This window comes from Salvelinus namaycush, chromosome 13, assembly GCF_016432855.1.
Source record: "Salvelinus namaycush isolate Seneca chromosome 13, SaNama_1.0, whole genome shotgun sequence".
NCBI lineage: Eukaryota > Metazoa > Chordata > Actinopteri > Salmoniformes > Salmonidae > Salvelinus > Salvelinus namaycush.
The window spans coordinates 45377183-45397969 of NC_052319.1; the positions used below are offsets into that span (position 1 = coordinate 45377183).

The window sequence follows — 20787 nt, forward strand, 5'->3', positions numbered from 1 at the left end:
TATTTCCATTCAAAACTGGGTAGGTATGGGTTTTGTCTTATTTTTATCGTCTTCTTTTCTATTTTTTCTTCACCAACACTGATAACGTCTCTCCCTCTTTTTTTCAACGTCTCTCCCTCTTTTTTCAACGTCTCTTTCCCAGGCCTCCTGTTAAGAAAGACGTAGTAGGGACTGAAGCTACCGTCTCATCGTGAAGGTACAGTTGAAGTCGGAAGTTTAAATACGTCTTAGCCAAATACATTTAAAATCTGTTTTTCACAATTCCTGACATAGTAAAAAATTCCCTGTTTTAGGACTTATAGCTTAACTAGCTACCTTATTGGTCAAAACTTAAACTAAAAAGTAAAACAACCTATTCACTTGTGCATTAAATAAATAGTTATTCAAAAGAAATGCGTTAACGACATTCGAATTCACGAGCAATTCGATCCCCTTTTAAATCTAATACCAATTAATTATTACAAATAAACTTTAAACTTGTTTCTAACAAGGGTATTACAGTATCAATTTGCAAAAATTTCAACATTTCAAAAATGCATTTTCAATTGTATCAATCTCCAAATTTAATTTCAGTTTCGTTGTGGACTTTTTTCCATAACAGAAGCACGCGAGGGAGATCCATAACTTCCATTTCACAAAGCGATCTTCTGTCAGATGTGAATGAAAAGCAGGCTAATGTGGTCAACACTCTATTGAAAGCAAAGCAAATCTGCTGTGGTTTTGAGATAAATAGATGCACAATTTACTTTTGTAAAAGCGTTCAGTGTAAATTAAGTTTGATGATTTTAGTTGAATGATGATGTAAGGATTAGAATGATTTCGGCTTTTATTTGAGGAGAGAACTATGAGGGTGCATCTAGTGATGACAGTTCTTTAACAGTATTTTTATGGTAGTTAAATAACTACAGTAAATAACCAAAAGTATATTGACACCTCCTCGTCAAACATCTCATTCCAAAATCATGGGCATTAACACGAAGTTTATCCCCTCTTTGCTGCTGTAACAGTCTCCACTCTTCTGGGATGACTTTCCACTAGTTGTTGGGAACATTGCTGCAGCGACTTTCTTCCATTCAGTCACAAAAGCATTAATCAGGTCGTGCACTGATGTTGGGTGATTAGGCCTGGCTCGCAGTCGGCATTCCTATTCATCCCAAAGTGTTCGATGGGGTTGAGGTCAGGGTTCTCTGTAGGCCAATCAAGTTCTTCCACACCGATCTAAACAAACCATTTCTGTATGGACCTCACTTTGTGCACGGGGGCATTGTCATGCTGAAACAGGAAAGGGAGACAAAGTTGGAAACCCAGAATCATCTAAAATGTCATTGTACACTGTAACGTTAAGATTTCCCTTCACTGGAGCTAAGTGGCCTAGCCCAAACCATGAAAAACAGCCCCAGACCATTATTCCTCCTCCACCAAACTTTACACTTGGCACTATGCATTAGGGCAGGTAGCGTTTTCCTGGCATCCGCCAAACCCAGATTCATGCGTCGGACTGCCAGATGGTAGTGTGATTCATCACTCCAGAGAACGCGTTTCCACTGCTCCAGAGTCTGATGACGGAAAGCTTTACACCACTCCAGCCGATGCAACCACTTTGCGGCTGATCTGTTGTTGCTTCCACTGTCGTGGTATTTATTTTGTCTGATCAGAATGACGTATCCACTCACTGACGAGGTGTGTCCCTAACCGGCTCCATTTTAGTCAGATTGTGGGCTAACCTGAGCCACGTCTAACGGAACCCCTGCACACAGTTTAACCTCTGTCTCCCAGGAGCAATCAGCAAGCAGAGTTAGAATCCCATCCTCGTCACCAATTATCGTGGTAATTCTAACCAAAAGGAGAGAGACAGTATTCTTCAAAACAACTTTACTATAAGATTTGCACAAACAAAGCAATCAATAACAACCACTCAACAGTGCATTGTCAGGAAAGCCCAACGAACAGAGTTGTCTCTCTCTCCTCTTATAGAAAAAGTACAACCTATTTTGTCTACGTGGCCGTTTAGCAGATGGGTGGATACAGGGACGGAACATGGTGTGTAAAAGCTGATTTACCTTGTCTGTACAGATTAAGATAGCTGACGTTGCCACCAATGTCTGTTCCTTCCTGCATGTTTCCACCCATCTACGTTCCTGTAGATTGAGAAAACAGGATGTCACATACTGAGGTCGCACCTAAACGGCTCTTATCGGTACGCCCAGACTTATGACTAAGTTACATTAACAATCCTGTATCAGCAAAAAATACTAACATATAACAATTGACAATTCTCAGGGTAAAAACAGCATAGTAGGTCTGTTTAATTAAACAGTATTGTAGGTAATTCAATATTTTCCTAAGCAAAACATTTACAGTTGACCAGAGCTGAAATTTTAAGAACTGACTTGTTGGAATGGTGGCATCCTATGACCGTGCCACGTTGAAAGTCACTGAGATCTTCAGTAAGGCCATTCTACTGCCAATGTCTGTCTATCGCGATTGCATGGCTGTGTGCTCGATTTTATACACCTGTCAGCAATGGGTGGGGCTGAAATAGCCAAATCCACTAATTTGATGGGGTGTCCGAAAACTTTTGTGTATATATAGTGTACCAAGTTATGCTCCAATAGACATTGACCAAGAGGATAAATACATTCTAATCTAATAGCCTAGTCAAATGTTTAAAATCATATAAGGATTTTACTTACTCAGTTTCTAACCTACAGTTTCATTTTTACTAGATTCTCATCTAGGAACTCAACATCAGGAAGGTGTTCTTAATGTTTGGTATACCCAGTGTTTTACAGTTAGCAAATTGTAAGTACTGAACTGGGCATGTGAGACTGTATCTCCTCTTATGTTTTATTTATGTTATGATTTAGATTATAATAACTTTAGTTCAAAATACAGATGCATTGCTGTTATTCTGTATTTTCATCTAAATGGTTTAGCTTTATTCTCTTTTATTTCAGTGGAAGAGAGACATGTCTTCTGATGATGGACCGAGGTGGGACAACATTACTTCAGTTTTCGGTTTTGAAATGATGAAGGCCTCCATTTTCCACTTGTTATTGCACACTTGCAGTACTACTCTGTACTACGCTGTACCACAATACTATAATGCTAATATTCAGACAACAATGGTGATGGTGATTATTTATGCGGTAAATAGTGTGACATTTTGTTACACGTGGTGCAGAATTAAGATTTTTTGTGGGATACATTTTAGCCATGCATGTCTATCATCAAATGATCCATTCATAATGGCATTGTTTTGTACCCCTCACATATCCCCAGGATGTTCCAAGACCAGCTGGCGGAGAAGGTCCGGCCCTTCATAGACTTAGTAGACGACATGAGATCCATCGGGATAGATAAGGAGCTACCACTGCCAGCCATTGCTGTGGTGGGAGACCAGAGTTCAGGAAAGAGCTCTGTGCTTGAGTTTCTTTCTGGGGTGGCGCTGCCCAGAGGGACTGGTGAGATTCTGTATTGTTTTCTGAACATACAAAAAACTATTTAAAATCAATATTAGCATTTTAAATGTAATGCCCAAATCACCCAAAGTCTGTGAAAGTGGTTGTGTAACTTAGACATGATTTGGGCATTGACTAGTTTTTGGTTTGAAGGTGCTGAAGTTGGTGATTGATGCCTGTGGCTAGGTAAACAACCCTGAAGCAGGTGTTCACACTGTCCTTGTCCATAGAGGAGGTCAGGAAACAGACAGCACAATAGGACCACAGAGACACGGACATTACTGAAATGTTTTGAACCTTCAAATTCACTTGATAACCGCAGAAAAACTTTAACCGCAGCAAAATGTTAATTGTACATGAGTTTTCTAACCATTTAGTCAGACACTGTAAATGTCTGACATGCTTTCAGAACATTAGAGCAACCTTGTTGTCTGTAGCCTGCAGAAGTTATATATTTATCATGAAATCCATGTTCCGATCCATTATTTACTGTACTGTCATATTGTATTGATTGTTCTGTAATACAGTATAATGATCTGTCATTGGTACTTCCTTGTTTCCAGGTATTGTCACCAGGTGCCCACTGCTACTTAAACTCTGTAATGACAGGACAGTGAAATGGGAGGCTGTCATCTCATACGGAGAGAAATACAGACATGAATTTGAAGAACCTTCAGAAGTCGTGAGACACGTTGAACAGGGTGAGATGGGAACAAACACACAGACATATTATTCTATACTGTACATTAACCTGTGGAGGCTCCTCAGAGGAGGAAGGGGAGGACCATCCTCCTCAGTGAATTTCAGAAATATTTAAATAGCGAAACATTTAAAAAGTTATATTTTTAAAATAAAACTATACTAAATATATTCACATGACCAAATAATTGATTAAAACACACTGCTTTACAATGAAGGTCAACAGTAGCCTCAACAGCAATATGTTAGGTAGCACCATTGTGTAGCTGGAACACAGCTAGTTAACATCTTCCACTGGGTATATATATTCCATAATCGATCATTTCAATATGTATTTTTCAAAAAGCATTTATCAAGAAGCATTTTTCAACAGCTAGCCATGCTATCCACCTGGCTACCCCTACCCCGGCCAATAGCTCTGCACCCCCTGCAGCAAACAAGTTAACAAACAGATCACCGACCATTTCGAATCCCACCGTACCTTCTCCACTATGCAATCTGGTTTCCGAGCTGGTCATGGGTGCACCTCAGCCACGCTCAAGGTCCTAAACGACATCATAACCGCCATCGATAAAAGACAGTACTGTGCAGCCGTCTTCATCGACCTGGCCAAGGCTTTCGACACTGTCAATGACCGCATTCTTATCGGCAGACTCAATAGCCTTGGTTTCTCAAATGACTGCCTCGCCTGGTTCACCAACTACTTCTCAGATAGAGTTCAGTGTGTCATATCGGAGGGCCTGTTGTCCGGACCTCTGGCAGTCTCTATGCAGGTTCCACAGGGTTCAATTCTCGGGCCGACTCTTTTTTTCTGTATATATCAATGATGTCGCTCTTGCTGCTGGTGATTCTCTGATCCACCTCTACACAGACGACACCATTTTGTATACTACATCTGGCCCTTCTTTGGACACTGTGTTAACAAACCTCCAAAGGAGCTTCAATACCATACAACACTCCTTCCGTGACCTCCAACTGCTTTTAAATGCTAGTATGACTAAATGCATAGTCTTCAACCGATCGCTGCCCTCTCCTGCCCGCCCGCCCAGCATCACTACTCTGGACGGTTCTGACTTAGAATATGTGGACAACTACAAATACCTAGGTGTCTGGTGAGACTGTAAACTCTCCTTCCAGACTCACATTAAGCATCTCCAATCCAAAATTAAATCTAGAATCAGCTTCCATTTTTGCAACAAAGCATCCTTCACTCATGCTGACAAACATTCCCTTGTAAAAATGACTTTCCTACAGATCCTTGACTTCGGCGATGTCATTTACAAAATAGCCTCCAATACTCTACTCAGCAACCTGGATGTAGTCTATCACAGTGCCATCCAATTTGTCACCAAATATCCCATATGCTACCCACCACTGCAACCTGTCTGCTCTCGTTGGCTGACCCTCGCTACATATTTGTCGCCAAACCCACTGGCCCCAGGTCATCTATACGTCTTTGCTAGGTAAAGCCCCTACTTATCTCAGCTCACTGGTCACCACAGCAACACCCACCCGTAGTACGCGCTCCAGCAGGTATATTTCACTGGTCATCCCCAAAATCCAGCACTTCCTTTGGCCACCTTTCCTTCCAGTTCTCTGCAGCCAATGACTGGAAGGGATGGCAAAAATCACTGAAGCTGGATACTTTTGTCTCCCTCTCTATCTTTAAGCATCAGCTGTCAGAGCAGCTTACAACTATCACTGTACCTGTACATAGCCATTCTGTAAATAGCACACCCAACTACCTCATCAAATCAAATCAAATCAAAATCAAATTTTATTTGTCACATACACATATTTAGCAGATGGTAATGTGAGTGTAGCAAAATGCTTGTGCTTCTAGTTCCGACAATGCAGTAATAACCAACAAGTAATCTAACCTAACAATTCCACAACTACTACCTTATACACACAAGTGTAAAGGGATAAAGAATATGTACATAAAGATATATGAATGAGTGATGGTACAGAACGGCATAGGCAAGATGCAGTAGGTGGTATAGAGTACAGTATATACATATGAGATGAGTAATGTAGGGTATATAAACATAAAGTGGCATAGTTTAAAGTGGCTAGTGATACATGTATTACATACAGATGGCAAGATGCAGTAGATGATATAGAGTACAGTATATACATATACATATGAGATGAGTAATGTAGGGTATGTAAACATTATATTAAGTGGCATTGGTTAAAGTGGCTAGTGATACATTTTTAAATACACTTCCATCAATTCCCATTATTAAAGTGGCTGGAGTTGAGTCAGTATGTTGGCAGCAGCCACTAAATGTTAGTGGTGGCTGTTTAACAGTCTGATGGCCTTGAGATAGAAGCTGTTTTTCAGTCTCTCGGTCCCTGCTTTGATGCACCTGTACTGACCTCGCCTTCTGGATGATATCGGGGTGAACAGGCAGTGGCTCGGGTGGTTGTTGTCCTTGATGATCTTTATGGCCTTCCTGTGACATCGGGTGGTGTAGGTGTCCTGGAGGGCAGGTAGTTTGCCCCCGGTGATGCGTTGTGCAGACCTCACTACCCTCTGGAGAGCCTTACGGTTGTGGGCAGAGCAGTTGCCGTACCAGACGGTGATACAGCCCGACAGGATGCTCTCGATTGTGCATCTGTAGAAGTTTGTGAGTGCTTTTGGTGACAAGCCGAATTTCTTCAGCCTCCTGAGGTTGAAGAGGCGCTGCTGCGCCTTCTTCACAACGCTGTCTGTGTGGTTGGACCAATTCAGTTTGTCCGTGATGTGTACGCCGAGGAACTTAAAACTTACTACCCTCTCCACTACTGTCCCGTCGATGTGGATAGGGGGGTGCTCCCTCTGCTGTTTCCTGAAGTCCACAATCATCTCCTTTGTTTTGTTGACGTTGAGTGTGAGGTTATTTTCCTGACACCACACTCCGAGGGCCCTCACCTCCTCTCTGTAGGCCTTCTCGTCGTTGTTGGTAATCAAGCCTACCACTGTAGTGTCGTCCGCAAACTTGATGATTGAGTTGGAGGCGTGCATGGCCACGCAGTCGTGGGTGAACAGGGAGTACAGGAGAGGGCTCAGAACGCACCCTTGTGGGGCCCCAGTGTTGAGGATCAGCAGGGTGGAGATGTTGTTAACTACCCTCACCACCTGGGGGCGGCCCGTCAGGAAGTCCAGTACCCAGTTGCACAGGGCGGGGTCGAGACCCAGGGTCTCGAGCTTGATGACGAGTTTGGAGGGTACTATGGTGTTAAATGGTGAGCTGTAGTCGATGAACAGCATTCTCACATAGGTTTTCCTCTTGTCCAAATGGGTTAGGGCAGTGTGGTTGCGAATGCGTCGTCTATGGACCTATTGGGTCGGTAAACAAATTGGAGTGGGTCTAGGGTGTCAGGTAGGGTGGAGGTGATATGGTCCTTGACTAGTCTCTCAAAGCACTTCATGATGACGGAAGTGAGTGCTACGGGGCGGTAGTCGTTTAGCTCAGTTACCTTAGCTTTCTTGGGAACAGGAACAATGGTGGCCCTCTTGAAGCATGTGGGAACAGCAGACTGGGATAAGGATTGATTGAATATGTCCTTAAGCACACCAGCCAGCTGGTCTGCGCATGCTCTGAGGACGCGGCTGGGAATGCCGTCTGGGCCTGCATCCTTGCGAGGGTTAACACGTTTAAATGTTTTACTCACCTCGGCTGCAGTGAAGGAGAGCCCGCAGGTTTTGGTAGCGGGCCGTGTCAGTGGCACTGTATTGTCCTCAAAGCGAGCAAAAAAGTTATTTAGTCTGTATGGGAGCAAGACATCCTGGTCCGCGACGGGGCTGGTTTTCTTTTTGTAATCCGTGATTGACTGTAGACCCTGCCACATACCTCTTGTGTCTGAGCTGTTGAATTGCGACTCTACTTTGTCTCTATACTGGGACTTAGCTTGTTTGATTGCCTTGCGGAGGGAATAGCTACACTGTTTGTATTCGGTCATGTTTCCGGTCACCTTGCCCTGGTTAAAAGCAGTGGTTCGCGCTTTCAGTTTCACGCGAATGCTGCCATCAATCCACGGTTTCTGGTTTGGGAATGTTTTAATCGTTGCTGTGGGTACGACATCGTCAATGCACTTTCTAATGAACTCACTCACCGAATCAGCGTATTCGTCAATGTTGTTGTTGGACGCAATGCGGAACATATCCCAATCCACGTGATCGAAGCAGTCTTGAAGTGTGGAGTCAGATTGGTCGGACCAGCGTTGAACAGACCTGAGCGCGGGAGCTTGCTGTTTTAGTTTCTGTTTGTAGGCTGGAAGCAATAAAATGGAGTCGTGGTCAGCTTTTCCGAAAGGAGGGCGGGGGAGGGCCTTATATGCGTCGCGGAAGTTAGTATAACAATGATCCAAGGTTTTACCAGCCCTGGTAGCACAATCGATATGCTGATAGAATTTAGAGAGTTTTGTTTTCAGATTAGCCTTGTTAAAATCCCCAGCTACGATGAATGCAGCCTCAGGGTGTGTGGTTTCCAGTTTACAAAGAGTCAGATAAAGTTAGTTCAGGGCCATCGATGTGTCTGCTATAATGTTATTTATCTTCTTGCTATTTTGCACCCCAGTATCTCGACTTGAACATTCATCTTCTGCACACCTATCACTCCAGTGTTATTGCTAAATTGTAATTATTTCGCCTCAATGGCCTATTTATTGCCTTACCTCCCTAATCTTATACATTTGCACACACTGTACTGAGATTTTTATATTGTGCTATTGACTGTACGTTTGTTTACGTGTAGCTCTGTGTTGTTGTTTTTGTCGCACTGCTTTGCTTTATCTTGGCCAGGTCACAGATGTAAATGAGAATTTGTTCTCAACTGGCCTACCTGGTTAAATAAAGGTGAAATTTAAAAAAAAGATATTGACTTCAATACAAAATCTAGGAGGCTCGTCGTTCACACCCCCTTCCATAGACTTACACAGCAATTATGACAACTTCTGGAGGATGTCCTCATACCTATCAGAGCTCTTGCAACATGAACTGACATGTTGTCCATATAATCAAAGGATCAGAGAATGAATCTAGTACAGAAAGCATCATCTACAGCTAGCTAGCACTGCAAGACATAACATGTGGTGAGTAGGTTACTGAAATAGAGAGAAAGACAATAGGAACAGTTTTGAACAAATTAATTTCCTCAAAAAATAAGAAGAAGCAGGAAAGAGAGAGAGTACTAGCTATATTTCATATCTTTTTCAATTTCACTTAATTAGCTAGAGAAGGCCGCTAGCTAGTTTAGCCTACTCAGACACCAGGCTCAAACAGAGAGGGATGCTACGTTAGCTAGCTGGCCATGGCTATCCAACAAAGGAACTCTTCCAAGTCAAGGTAAGTTTTTAAGGTTTTATAAACTGTTAGCCACTGGGGTTCCGCCGGTGTAACTGCTAAACTGCTTGCTGCTGACTGAACACTGTACTGCATGATTGTAGCAGGTTTACTAACGTGTTAGCTCTAGTAGCTATGTTGACTATGATGATATAATATGGTGACAACGATGTAGCCTGTGTGTAGCGCTGATATGAAGGTTTGGCTTGGATTTTTTTTTCCGTCTGGTCACAGACAGCTGATGTGTTGTGCACTGAAGTCCACTAGCATAGGGTAAAGGTGAGAGGAGGGGAGCACGTAGATGGGAGTAGGAATTAAATATATACAATGATCAAAAACATCATACTGTTTGTATTTGGCTGCTATGAAAGTGAACTGTGATTGCGTGAGATCAGGGGTGTATTCATTCCACCAATTCTGTTGAAAAATGTTTCTTAAATGGAACGAAGCAGGGATAAACACCCCTGAATTTGTCCAATAGAAACTCTTGTTTGCAACTGTTGGACTAATAATTACACCCTAGATCAACTAGATTTAGCAAGAGTGTGCAAGGTGGTATTGAATGTGTGTCACCTTGATCACCCAAATAATTCTCGACGTCTGCACCTATGTTGTAAACATTCATTCATAGGCGAGGTTGTTGCAACCTCATGAGGTATAGGAAAACCTCAGGTATAGGAAAAATTCCAATATCACATAGTAGCCTAAACCTATTGATGTTACACTGAGCTGTGTGAATGGAATATGAATGACAGTCATCCAATATGCTGTAATGGAAATAAGGCCATGCTCATAAAAAAATAAAATCCTTATCTTAAAACGGTACCTGACCGCCATCGACATGTCTATTATAATTTATCTTGGAAAAGTTTGTATGGTATTTACCACAGACAACTACAGAATACATAATATATTATGATAAGAAAAGTTCTGTCAGGGTATAAGACTGACAAACAAACAAATAATAAACACATCAATATTTTCCCATTAATTTAACAGCTCAGAACTCGTTAGCTGGAAAGGGAGTGGGGATATGTGATGACCTGATCACTCTAAAGATCACATCCTCCACGGTGTGTGACCTCAGTCTGATTGACTTACCAGGGATCGCCAGGGTAGCTGTGAAAGGACAACCAGATGACATTGGAGTCCAAGTAAGTCTGTTGTTAGTGTGTAGCTTTTGGACTTTGTCCAGTACATTGTTTGGTTATCTCATGACTCTTGGTTCTCATCTTATGATTCACTAATGATTAATTGTTTTAACCAGATGTAAAGACTTTTTACCATAATTACCATAATACCTGAAAGTCAACACACCAGATTCAACCATCATAGCTACCTTGCTAACAATTATGGTAAAAAGTCTTTACACTTTTTACCATAATTGTTAGCAAGGTAGCTATGATGGTTGAATCTAGTGTGTTGACTTTGAGGAAGATTGAGCTTCAGAACCATAAAGAACAGAGTGCCCCACACAGGGCGATATCCCGGTAACAAGCGGTCTGATACCCTCTCGAAGATTAATCACATAACTCGATCAAAGGCTTGAATCCTGACTGCTTTGTCACATTCCTCTTCCTTTTTTACTAGATCAAGAATCTCATTATGAAATTCATAAAGAATAAGATAACCATTATTTTGGCGGTGGTACCATGTAATGTTGACATAGCAACAACAGAGGCCCTGAAAATGGCACAAGAAGTGGATCCTGAAGGCACAAGAACTATGGGTAAAGACATTATACAGATTAATGTATTTTTTATAGGGTTTTTATTTATTTTATTCAGTTATCATAATGCTTTTCATTTGTCTTCAAGCCATTCTAACAAAGCCAGACCTAATAGACCCGGGAGCAGAGAAGAATGTGTTGGAAATTGTCCACAATAAAGTCATCGTTCTCAATATGGGCTATGTCATTGTGAAATGTCGTGGTCAGAAGAAAATTGATGAAAATATGTCAATAACCCGTGCGATTGAGGAGGAGTTGGAATTCTTCGAAAATCATGAGCACTTCAGGTAAAATGTGTTCTTGCCATGTGTTAAGTAAACTTGCATCTTTGTTTTTGATGGCTTCACATCTGAAAATGTTCAGTGCCTCAAACTGTTGATTTCAGGATTTTATGAAAATATATATTTTTTTCCCACATATCCTTTGAGAGTAGTTCCATATAGGATTCATGAATGGTCTTTCCTTATGCGTCCCTCCCCTCCATTCTGTTGCATTTCTGCATATTGTACTTTTTAACATTCAAAAGCAAATGACTAAATAATCCTTGGTATAATCATAAGAAACTTGTCCATATGTTAGTTTAGCACATATCTCTAACTTAAACAGACTGATTTGGATGGGGATTTTTTATTATGTTTTGTAGATATCCGTGGGACCATTGTAGGCCAAGGGTTAACTGACATTTGTATTTGACAGTTTACATTTTAAAAAGGCAGGTGTTAAATGTGTCGGACAATAGCTCTGATGTAATTCGATGTTTGTGTCACACCCTGATCTATTTCACCTGTCCTGTGATTGTCTCCACCCCCCTGCAGGCGTCGCTTATTATCCCTGGTGTATATATCCCTGTGTTTCCTGTCCCTCTGTGCCAGTTTATCTTGTATGTTTTTCAAGTCAACCAGCAGTTTTCCCGTACTCCTGCTTCTATTCTCTTTTGCCAGTCCTCACAGTTTTTTAACCTTGCCTGTTTTCTGGACTCTGTACCTGCCCGCCTGACCATTACCCCTGGCCTGACCTCAAGCCTGCCTGCCACTCTGTACCTCCTGGACTCTGAACTGGTTTGACCTTTTGCCTGTCCACGACCATTCTCTTGCCTACCCCTTTTGGTTTGTTAAATAAATATCAAGACTAAAACCATCTGCCTCCAGTGTCTGCATCTGGGTCTCACCTTGTGCCCTTAGTTTGTTATATTTCTCTCCCTTTCAATGTATAGATCCCTCCTGCGTGAGGAGAAGGCAACCACCAAGTGCCTAGCCACCAAGCTCAGCAATGCCCTGGTCAAACACATCAAGGTTAGTCCAACCACATACCCTATGGTTATCTGTTCCTCCTACACCCAGTGCACACTGGAAAACATGTGGTCTGGTACCTATTAACTTGTATGTTTGCTCCTGGTCAGAAATCCTTGCCCCAGATGTCAGAGACGATAAAGGAGCGGCTGGGGGAGGTAAAGCATTTATTGAGTCAAATAGAGGGCGGGCCTCCAATGGAACCTGAAGAGAAGAGAAAGTACCTCATTCAGGTGAGTACATCTTTCATCTTCCCATCTTTCAGCTTCGTAAACTTCTGTACAAAATGTGTATAAAAATGTATGATGTAGGGTTGGAAGCCATACTGTTGCACAGTAGTCCAGGTGTGTTATTGTCATGGTTTGGTAAATTGTCAGGATAATGTCCTATAGAGAATTTGAGCAATGGTACCTGGTGTAAAGGCATCAGTTCTGTTGCACATCCTCTGCCATTTGGATTGGTCAGATTTGCAACACAGGTGTAAGAGTAGACGCACTGTCCAGAAAATAAATATAACAGCATTATAATGTTCTCCACTCCCACTTCCTCCACTCTCCTTCCTTAATATCCAACTGATTATGTTTGTCACCAGGTTAACAAACAATACTTTACCTTGACAGCTGATCTTACAAAAACACTTGGACAAGCCAGTGTAAGATAGTTCTTGTTTAAAATCTGTAGAAGACGTAAGGATGGATGGGTCTTGTGGAGCCATTTCATTAAACATTAATCTAAAAGGACTAAATATTAAACATTTAAACAGGTATGTTTTATTGTGATATGTTTCCATCTTCAGGTCATAACAGATTTCAATGATCAGATTACCCAACTGTCCAAAGGGGATATTATCGTTGAGGAGAATCTATTTGTGCTCATGCGAAAGGAATTTACAGAGTGGATGGAATGTCTGAAAAATTCCAAATCACATTGTAGGTACAATTTTGAATACCCCGGGTATTGCTCATCATATTACCATGTCTAACCAATGAATATTTATGTTTCTAAATATCCCTAATATTTACTGATATAGTTAATATACTACTACTAGTTATATCATACAACAGTGATTGTAATATCCAATTAATTATTAACATTGTTTTCCTGAATTTAGACCACGAAGTAGTGCAACAAGTGGTGGATGAATATGATGAGAAGCACAGGGGAAGTGAGCTGCCAGGATTCAGTAACTACAGGGTATTTCAAAATGTTGTTCAGAAACTAGTGGCTGAACTTAAGAGACCAGCTATGACGACACTACAGACAATCAGAGGTAAGTGACCAAAACCCCTTGTCATGTCAACTCAATCTCTCCCCCTCGGGCACATGTTGTCACCAGTTTATTCATTATTACGCACACCTGCCACCATCGTTACACACACTTTATTGTTTCATGTCTGTACGTTACTTGTGTTTCTTGTTTTGTTTCATGTTCGTTTATTCATTAAATTCACTCTGTACTTGCTTCCCGATTTATTAGAGTACACGTTACAGCCCTAGGTTTGATGTGATTTTCCTAAAGCCCCTTTATTGAACATCATGCATGGGTCTCTATGGTACTTCTGACAAGACAAACATGCCTATTATATTAAGCATTAACACCCAAGAAAGCAGGTATTGGTGAATCACACCCCCATCCACATCGTCAGGGCTGAAGTGGAGCGGGTCAAGAGCATTAAGTTCCTCCGTGTCCAAGTCGCTAATGAGTTAAAATGGTCCACATATGCGCACAGTCATGAAGAAGGCGAGACAGCGCCTCTTCCCCCTCAGGAGGTTGAAAAGCTTTGGCAAGGGCCATCAAATCCTCAGAGTTCTACAGCTGCACCATTGAGAGCATCTTGACTAGCTGAATCACTGCTTGGTATGTCAAAATCACCACCCTCAATCAAATGGCGCTACAGAGGGTGGTGCAGACATCCCAGTACATCACTGGGGCAGAGCTCCGTGCCATCCAGGACATCTATATCAGGCGGTGTGAAAGGAAGGACCGGAAAATTGTTAAAGACACCAGCCACCCAAGCCATAGAATGTTCTCTCTGCTTCCGCACGACAAACGGCTCCTGAACAGGCTCCAGAACAGCTTCTATCCCCAAGCCATGAGACTGCTAACTAGCAAACAAAATGGCTACCGGACTATCTGAGTTGACCCCTTTATTTATTTGCATCTTTGCATTGTCTCTATGCACACTGTCAGAACTCTATACACACACACACACAGTGTCACTACCACACACACACACACACACACACACACACACACACACACACACACACACACACACACACACACACACACACACACACACACACACACACACACACACACACACACACACACACACACACACACACACACACACTATCACTATCACTCCAACACACACACATTTAATTTGCTCAACCACATAACATCTACACACATTTATACTGACTCTAAAGACACACACTCACACGCAATCATCATATACACAGATGCTTCTCTGTTTATCATATATCCTGATGCCTAGTCAACTTACCCCTATACATACAGTATCTACCCATACCACTTCAGTAACCCTGCACATTGTACATATGGTAATGGAACATAGCCTGGAACTGTCCCTGCATATAGCTACTGACCCCGGAACTGTCCCTATATATAGCTACTGACTCTGGAACTGTCCATGTATATAGCTACTGACCCTGGAACTGTTCATGTATATAGCTACTGACCCTGGAACTGTCCCTATATATAGCTACTGACCCTGGAACTGTCCATGTATATAGCTACTGACCCTGGAACTGTTCATGTATATAGCTACTGACCCTGGAACTGTCCATGTATATAGCTACTAACCCCGGAACTGTCCATGTATATAGCTGCTGACCCCGGAACTGTCCATGTATATAGCTACTGACCCTGGAACTGTTCATGTATATAGCTACTGACCCTGGAACTGTTCATGTATATAGCTACTGACCCTGGTACTGTCCCTATATATAGCTACTGACCCCGGAACTGTCCATGTATATAGCTACTGAACCTGGAACTGTCCCTGTATATAGCTACTGACCCTGGAACTGTCCCTGTATATAGCTACTGACCCTGGAACTGTCCATGTATATAGCTACTGACCCTGGAACTGTCCATGTATATATAGTTTCTTGTGTTCTTATTTCTCTCGTGTTTTTGATCTACTTTATGTTATTTTTAATTCTTCATTGTTGCGTTTAGAGTTTGCAAGAACGGCATTTTCATTGTACTTGTGCATGTGCCATTAACTCTAATTAACTAAATAGGACATTTTGAACATATAGTTCACTCAAATTACAGAATGACTTCCTGACCCTGTAAGCAGTCTATGGACAAGGTGTGACATCAGTCCATGCTTTGGTTTATTTTACCTGTTTCCATTTGTCCTCTTCATGTCCAAATGACTCTGATGCATCTCAAATTGATTGTGTAGCTCAATGAAGTTACTCAATGATTGTTTGGACCTGAAATAATTATATTGGGACTAGTGACTTGTCATTTGGATGTACTTTCCCTTTAAATAACATTTTGTGGAATATCTCTTCACCAAATACATTTGTATTTTTTAACATCTCTTTATCAAATACATTTGTTTTTTTTGTTTTTTTCAGACATGGTGCAGAAGCAATTTGATCATTTGTCCAAAGAGAGCTTTAAGAATTATCCTTATCTTCATCAAGTCTCAATGGTAATGACAATTGTAAACTGTTAAGCGCTCTGACATGATAATCATTCAATTCTCTATTCTGTGATTTTAGGCTGAAATGGAAATCTTAGTTAGTGGCATTAGCAAGAAGCAGGGAAACATGAGGCAAAGAACCACATAAAAATCACTATGTTTTTATGAAGAATTACAATTGACATGTTTTCCATTGTAGGATTGTACCCTGGAATGTTCCAAGGTTCTTTATGTCCTCATGGAATCTTCATATTTGTTTAAATTCAGAAAAGAATTGAAACAATCCAGGAAAAGCAGTCAAACATAGTGAAGGAGAGGATCGTGGAGCAGTTTGAGATGGAGATGCAGGTCTACACACAGGATGAAATCTTCAACAAACATAGCCGAAAGGAGGGAACAGAAGACGGCTCAGATCACGACACCAGGAGCAAGTACCCTGGGCTGCTCAAGGCATACTATGAGGTACAATGCAACACATCTACTGGGCAGTATGTATAGAATGTTCCGGAAATAAAATTGAATTAACTAAACCTGCAGCAAACATATAAAACTGGCATGTTATGTAGTGTGCTTATCGACAAACTCACACACTTTCTCATTAGGGCCTTCCACAAACATCTCAACATGTATGTATGGACTACATCTAGCCTGTTACTCCACCCCAGAGACATATTAGAGATTGGACACCGAGGTTGCTGCATCAAATCACATGTATTCATCACACAGTTCACAGCTGGTTTAAAAGGTGTAGCAAAATGCTAATGTGCTAGCTCTCTCAACAATGCAGTACCGTGCTGATGTACCGTGCGTTATAGGGAAATAATGCACACTCTAGAATGCCCTTTAAGCCAATCAGTAACGAGTATTCAAAAATGTCCATATGGCAGCCATGTTGGCAATATTGACCAATAGCAGTTCATGGTATTTACATTTTTTTAACAATGCTGTGTAACTGAAAGTCTAGAATTAGAATCCACATACTTGTCATGACTGGATACATGGAATGCTTAAAGGGGTAACATGGCGTCCATTCTAAAAGTTGGCCCAACTCTCTATATACACTACAGTTGAAAAGTGTTGGGTCACTTAGAAATGTCTTTTTTTTTAATCTAAATTTGTGTCCGTTAAAATAACATCAAATTGATCGAAAATATATTGTAGACATTGTTAATGTTGTAAATGACTATTGTAGCTGGAAACTGCAGATTTTTTATGGTATATCTACATCGCTGTACAGAGGCCCATTATCAGCAACCATCACTCCTGTGTTTCAATGCCACGTTGTGTTTGCTAATCTAAGTTTGTAATTTTAAAAGGCTAATTGATCATTAGAAAACCCTTTTGCAATTATGTTAGCACAGCTGAAAACTATTGTCCTGATTAAAGAAGCGTTAAAACTGGCCGTCTTAAGACTAGTTGAGTATCTGGAGCATCAGCATTTGTGGGTTCGATTACAGGCTCAAAATGACAAGAACCACAACTTTCTTCTGAAACTTATCAGTCTATTCTTGTTCAGAGAAACGAAGGCTATTCCATGCGAGAAATTGCCAAGAAACTGATGATCCCGTGCAACGCTGTGTACCACTCCCTTCACAGAACAGTCCAAACTGGCTCTAACCAGAATAGAAAGAGGAGTGGGAGGCCCCGGTGCACAACTGAGCAAGAGGACAAGTACATTAGAGTGTCTTGTTTGACACTCTCAACGTCAACAGTGAAGTGAACAGTCTCAACGTCAACAGTGAAGAGGCGACACCGGGATGTCGCCTCAGCTGTTTCCAGCTACAGTAGTCATTTACAACATTAACAATGTCTACACTGTATTTCTGATCAATTTGATGTTATCTTAATGGACAAAATAATTTATTTTTCTTTTTAGAAGAAGGACAAAAAAAGGACCCCAAAATTTTGAACTGTAGTGTACATTATATAGCTCTGCTCCAGCCTGTACTATGAATCCATGACATCATCAATGGGATGATCAGATCTCTCATTAATGTTTTTTGACAAATGTTTAAAACATACCTTGTTGTGACAGGGTTGCATTATGGTATATTGCATTTTCCAGACCTATCCAACTCTGAAGTCTATATGTTCACCTTGCGGAGCCTTGGTTGTCATTTGGCAATCTTGTGGTTGCCTTGTAGCCATCTCATCACTTCTAGCCCTCACTCTCCATCCCACCTCACCTCTCTCACAGATTGTGGTGCAAAGACTGGCTGACCAGGTGCCCATGCTGATCCGTTACTTCATCCTGAAGCAGTCAGCCAAGATTGTGTGCAGTGAAATGCTGGATCTGCTACACAGAGATGACACTGATAACATCCTACAGGAGGATTCAGAGATCGGAGAGTATCGTGCAAAGTTGCATGCCCAAGTGGATCGCCTTATACAGGCCAATGACAAAATCAGCAGCCTCAGAGAGTGTGATGTCTTGTCAGTTACAAAATTCAGAGATGTTGCCAAAAACAGAAACATGTTAATATAAGTATAACCCGATTTTTGGAAAGGGCCTCTAATGGCCAAATGTTATTTATTTTAAGTAATGAGTAAAATAAGATATCATTTGTATATTTGTGTTCAACAAATGTATGAGATCGGCTAAGATCAGTGAGATGCTGTAATGACTACACCAGTGAAATCCTACAGGAGGAACCAGAGGTCGGCCGGAAACGTAAAAGGTTGCGGGACCAAGCAGATCACCTTGGACTGGCCAATGACAAGATTAGTAGACTGTGGTTGACAATTTGTCAATGCAGAAATTCTGAGATATATATTTTGTGTCTATGACTATCATTTGTGAAGACTGTTATTTTATCAAATCAATTCTCTGTGTAATTATTATTATTACGTGATTAAACTAATCTTGTAAATTTTTATTAACTAGGAAGTCGGGGGCACCACGGGAAAATGTTTATAGAGTCCCTATTTCCCGAATTGACTCTTCAGATATTTTAATATCTTAACGATTAGTCATTCTCATTAATGTATTATTACCTCATCAGTCTCATATCTGAATGTCGCAAACCCTTGGATATCTGCACGAACCCTAGACTCCATAATGAATCAGCGATATACAAATTGGTTTAATGATTTATTTACTAACTAACCAAACAAATGACAGAAATACATAAACAAACATTAGAGTTATTGGTTACGAACACAATGCGTTGATCAGTCCCTAGTGGGCTAAACCGGTATGACGGCTTGGTAGACAATGGAAAGGGGCGGGGACGGATAAAGAGCAGGAAGGACTAATTGGATTTACTACACACAGTTGAAAATTATATTCATTGAAATGCTAATCCTTTGCACATGAACGGACGCTCATTCTAAAATAATTGCAATGTATATATTTACGCCCGTATGCTGTTGTTGTCTTCTCTGTTGGAGTTGTCAGTCCATCTGCTGGACAGTCAGTTCATCAGAGAGTCTCTGGTTAACTTCCCAGAAGTCACAATGTATTTCGTGGTTGTAGCTTTCTCAACGGCTCTGGATAGTATCTGTTGTAATGGATATGTCAGGCGTACAGATGGTAGTTGCATAGAATAGATGCTTTGCAGCTGTAGACTAGTAATTCCACGAATTTGCTCTTATTCTGTAGGGATCAATAGTCTCAGAGTTGAACCATTTTCAGCCGTGTAGCCAACACTACATGCTGTCTGATCTCCTGGGCCTATAGAGTGGTAGCCATTTCAACGTGGGGACTACGTCCCGGCGTTTTTGACTTCAGTTTGTAGATTTATAAACCAATATTTCTTAACTAATATGTAGCGACAGCTCCATATTTTCTCAGGTACAATGACCTGTAGAGTTGTAGCCATTTCAATGTGGGGACTCCAGCCCGGCATTCTCCGACTTAATGTACATTTTGTAGAAAGTGGGTTTTCTACTCTGTTTGAGAAGGGGCAGTTCTATGATGCCTAATGTGACATCTGGGCTCACAGGGGCATGGCCACTGACTAGTTAAACTTTATGTGAAAATCCATACTCTCATTTAGAAGGCTAACATCACATAACATCTTTCCACAAATAGTTTAATGTTTAATCACATACGTTTCACAACATTTAGATGTAAACCTGACAGATGGGAAATGTACTTATGTGTGTTTCCTGTTTTTCATGAGATCACCAAATGAAACACACTTGTCATGACTGTCCCTTAAGTGTCCACGGGACCTCTCCAACATTCTCAAAAATATAAATATTGTTTAACTTTTCAAACTTTTGATGTCCAAGTGCCACTCTGTGTTCCACAGTTTACATTCCAAACTCGAGCACTACAGAGCATAGGGGCAGCATATTGCATAGGGGCAGACAGACCATAAAACAGCCGACTTCCCTCTGTCCCCATCTACGACAGAGAGAGCACGCTGTAGAGTGGACCTACTGTAAGCTGATCCTTCAGATCATCACAGGAGAGTTAATACACCAACAAAGACTACACAAATTATACCTACATTTGATCATCATACAAAACATTTAAAATAAAATAAAATTGTATTTGTCACATACACATGGTTAGCAGATGTTAATGCGAGTGTAGCAAAATGCTTGTGCTTCTAGTTACGACAGCGCGGTAATATCTAACAAG

The 20787-nt window shown here is 41.2% G+C and overlaps 1 protein-coding gene across 1 annotated transcript; it reads left to right on the plus strand.

Annotated features, from left to right (window-relative positions):
- Positions 1-2969: 2969 nt before the first annotated feature.
- On the plus strand, positions 2970-18972 carry LOC120058008 (interferon-induced GTP-binding protein Mx-like). The gene is made up of 13 exons (XM_039006494.1): positions 2970-2992; positions 3283-3464; positions 4025-4162; positions 10489-10643; positions 11080-11218; positions 11307-11505; positions 12432-12510; positions 12618-12740; positions 13304-13436; positions 13619-13777; positions 16129-16205; positions 16464-16658; positions 18394-18972. Exons 1-13 carry the CDS (start codon positions 2970-2972, stop codon positions 18679-18681), a joined length of 1890 nt encoding a protein of 629 aa, XP_038862422.1. The 3' UTR covers positions 18682-18972.
- Positions 18973-20787: the final 1815 nt, after the last annotated feature.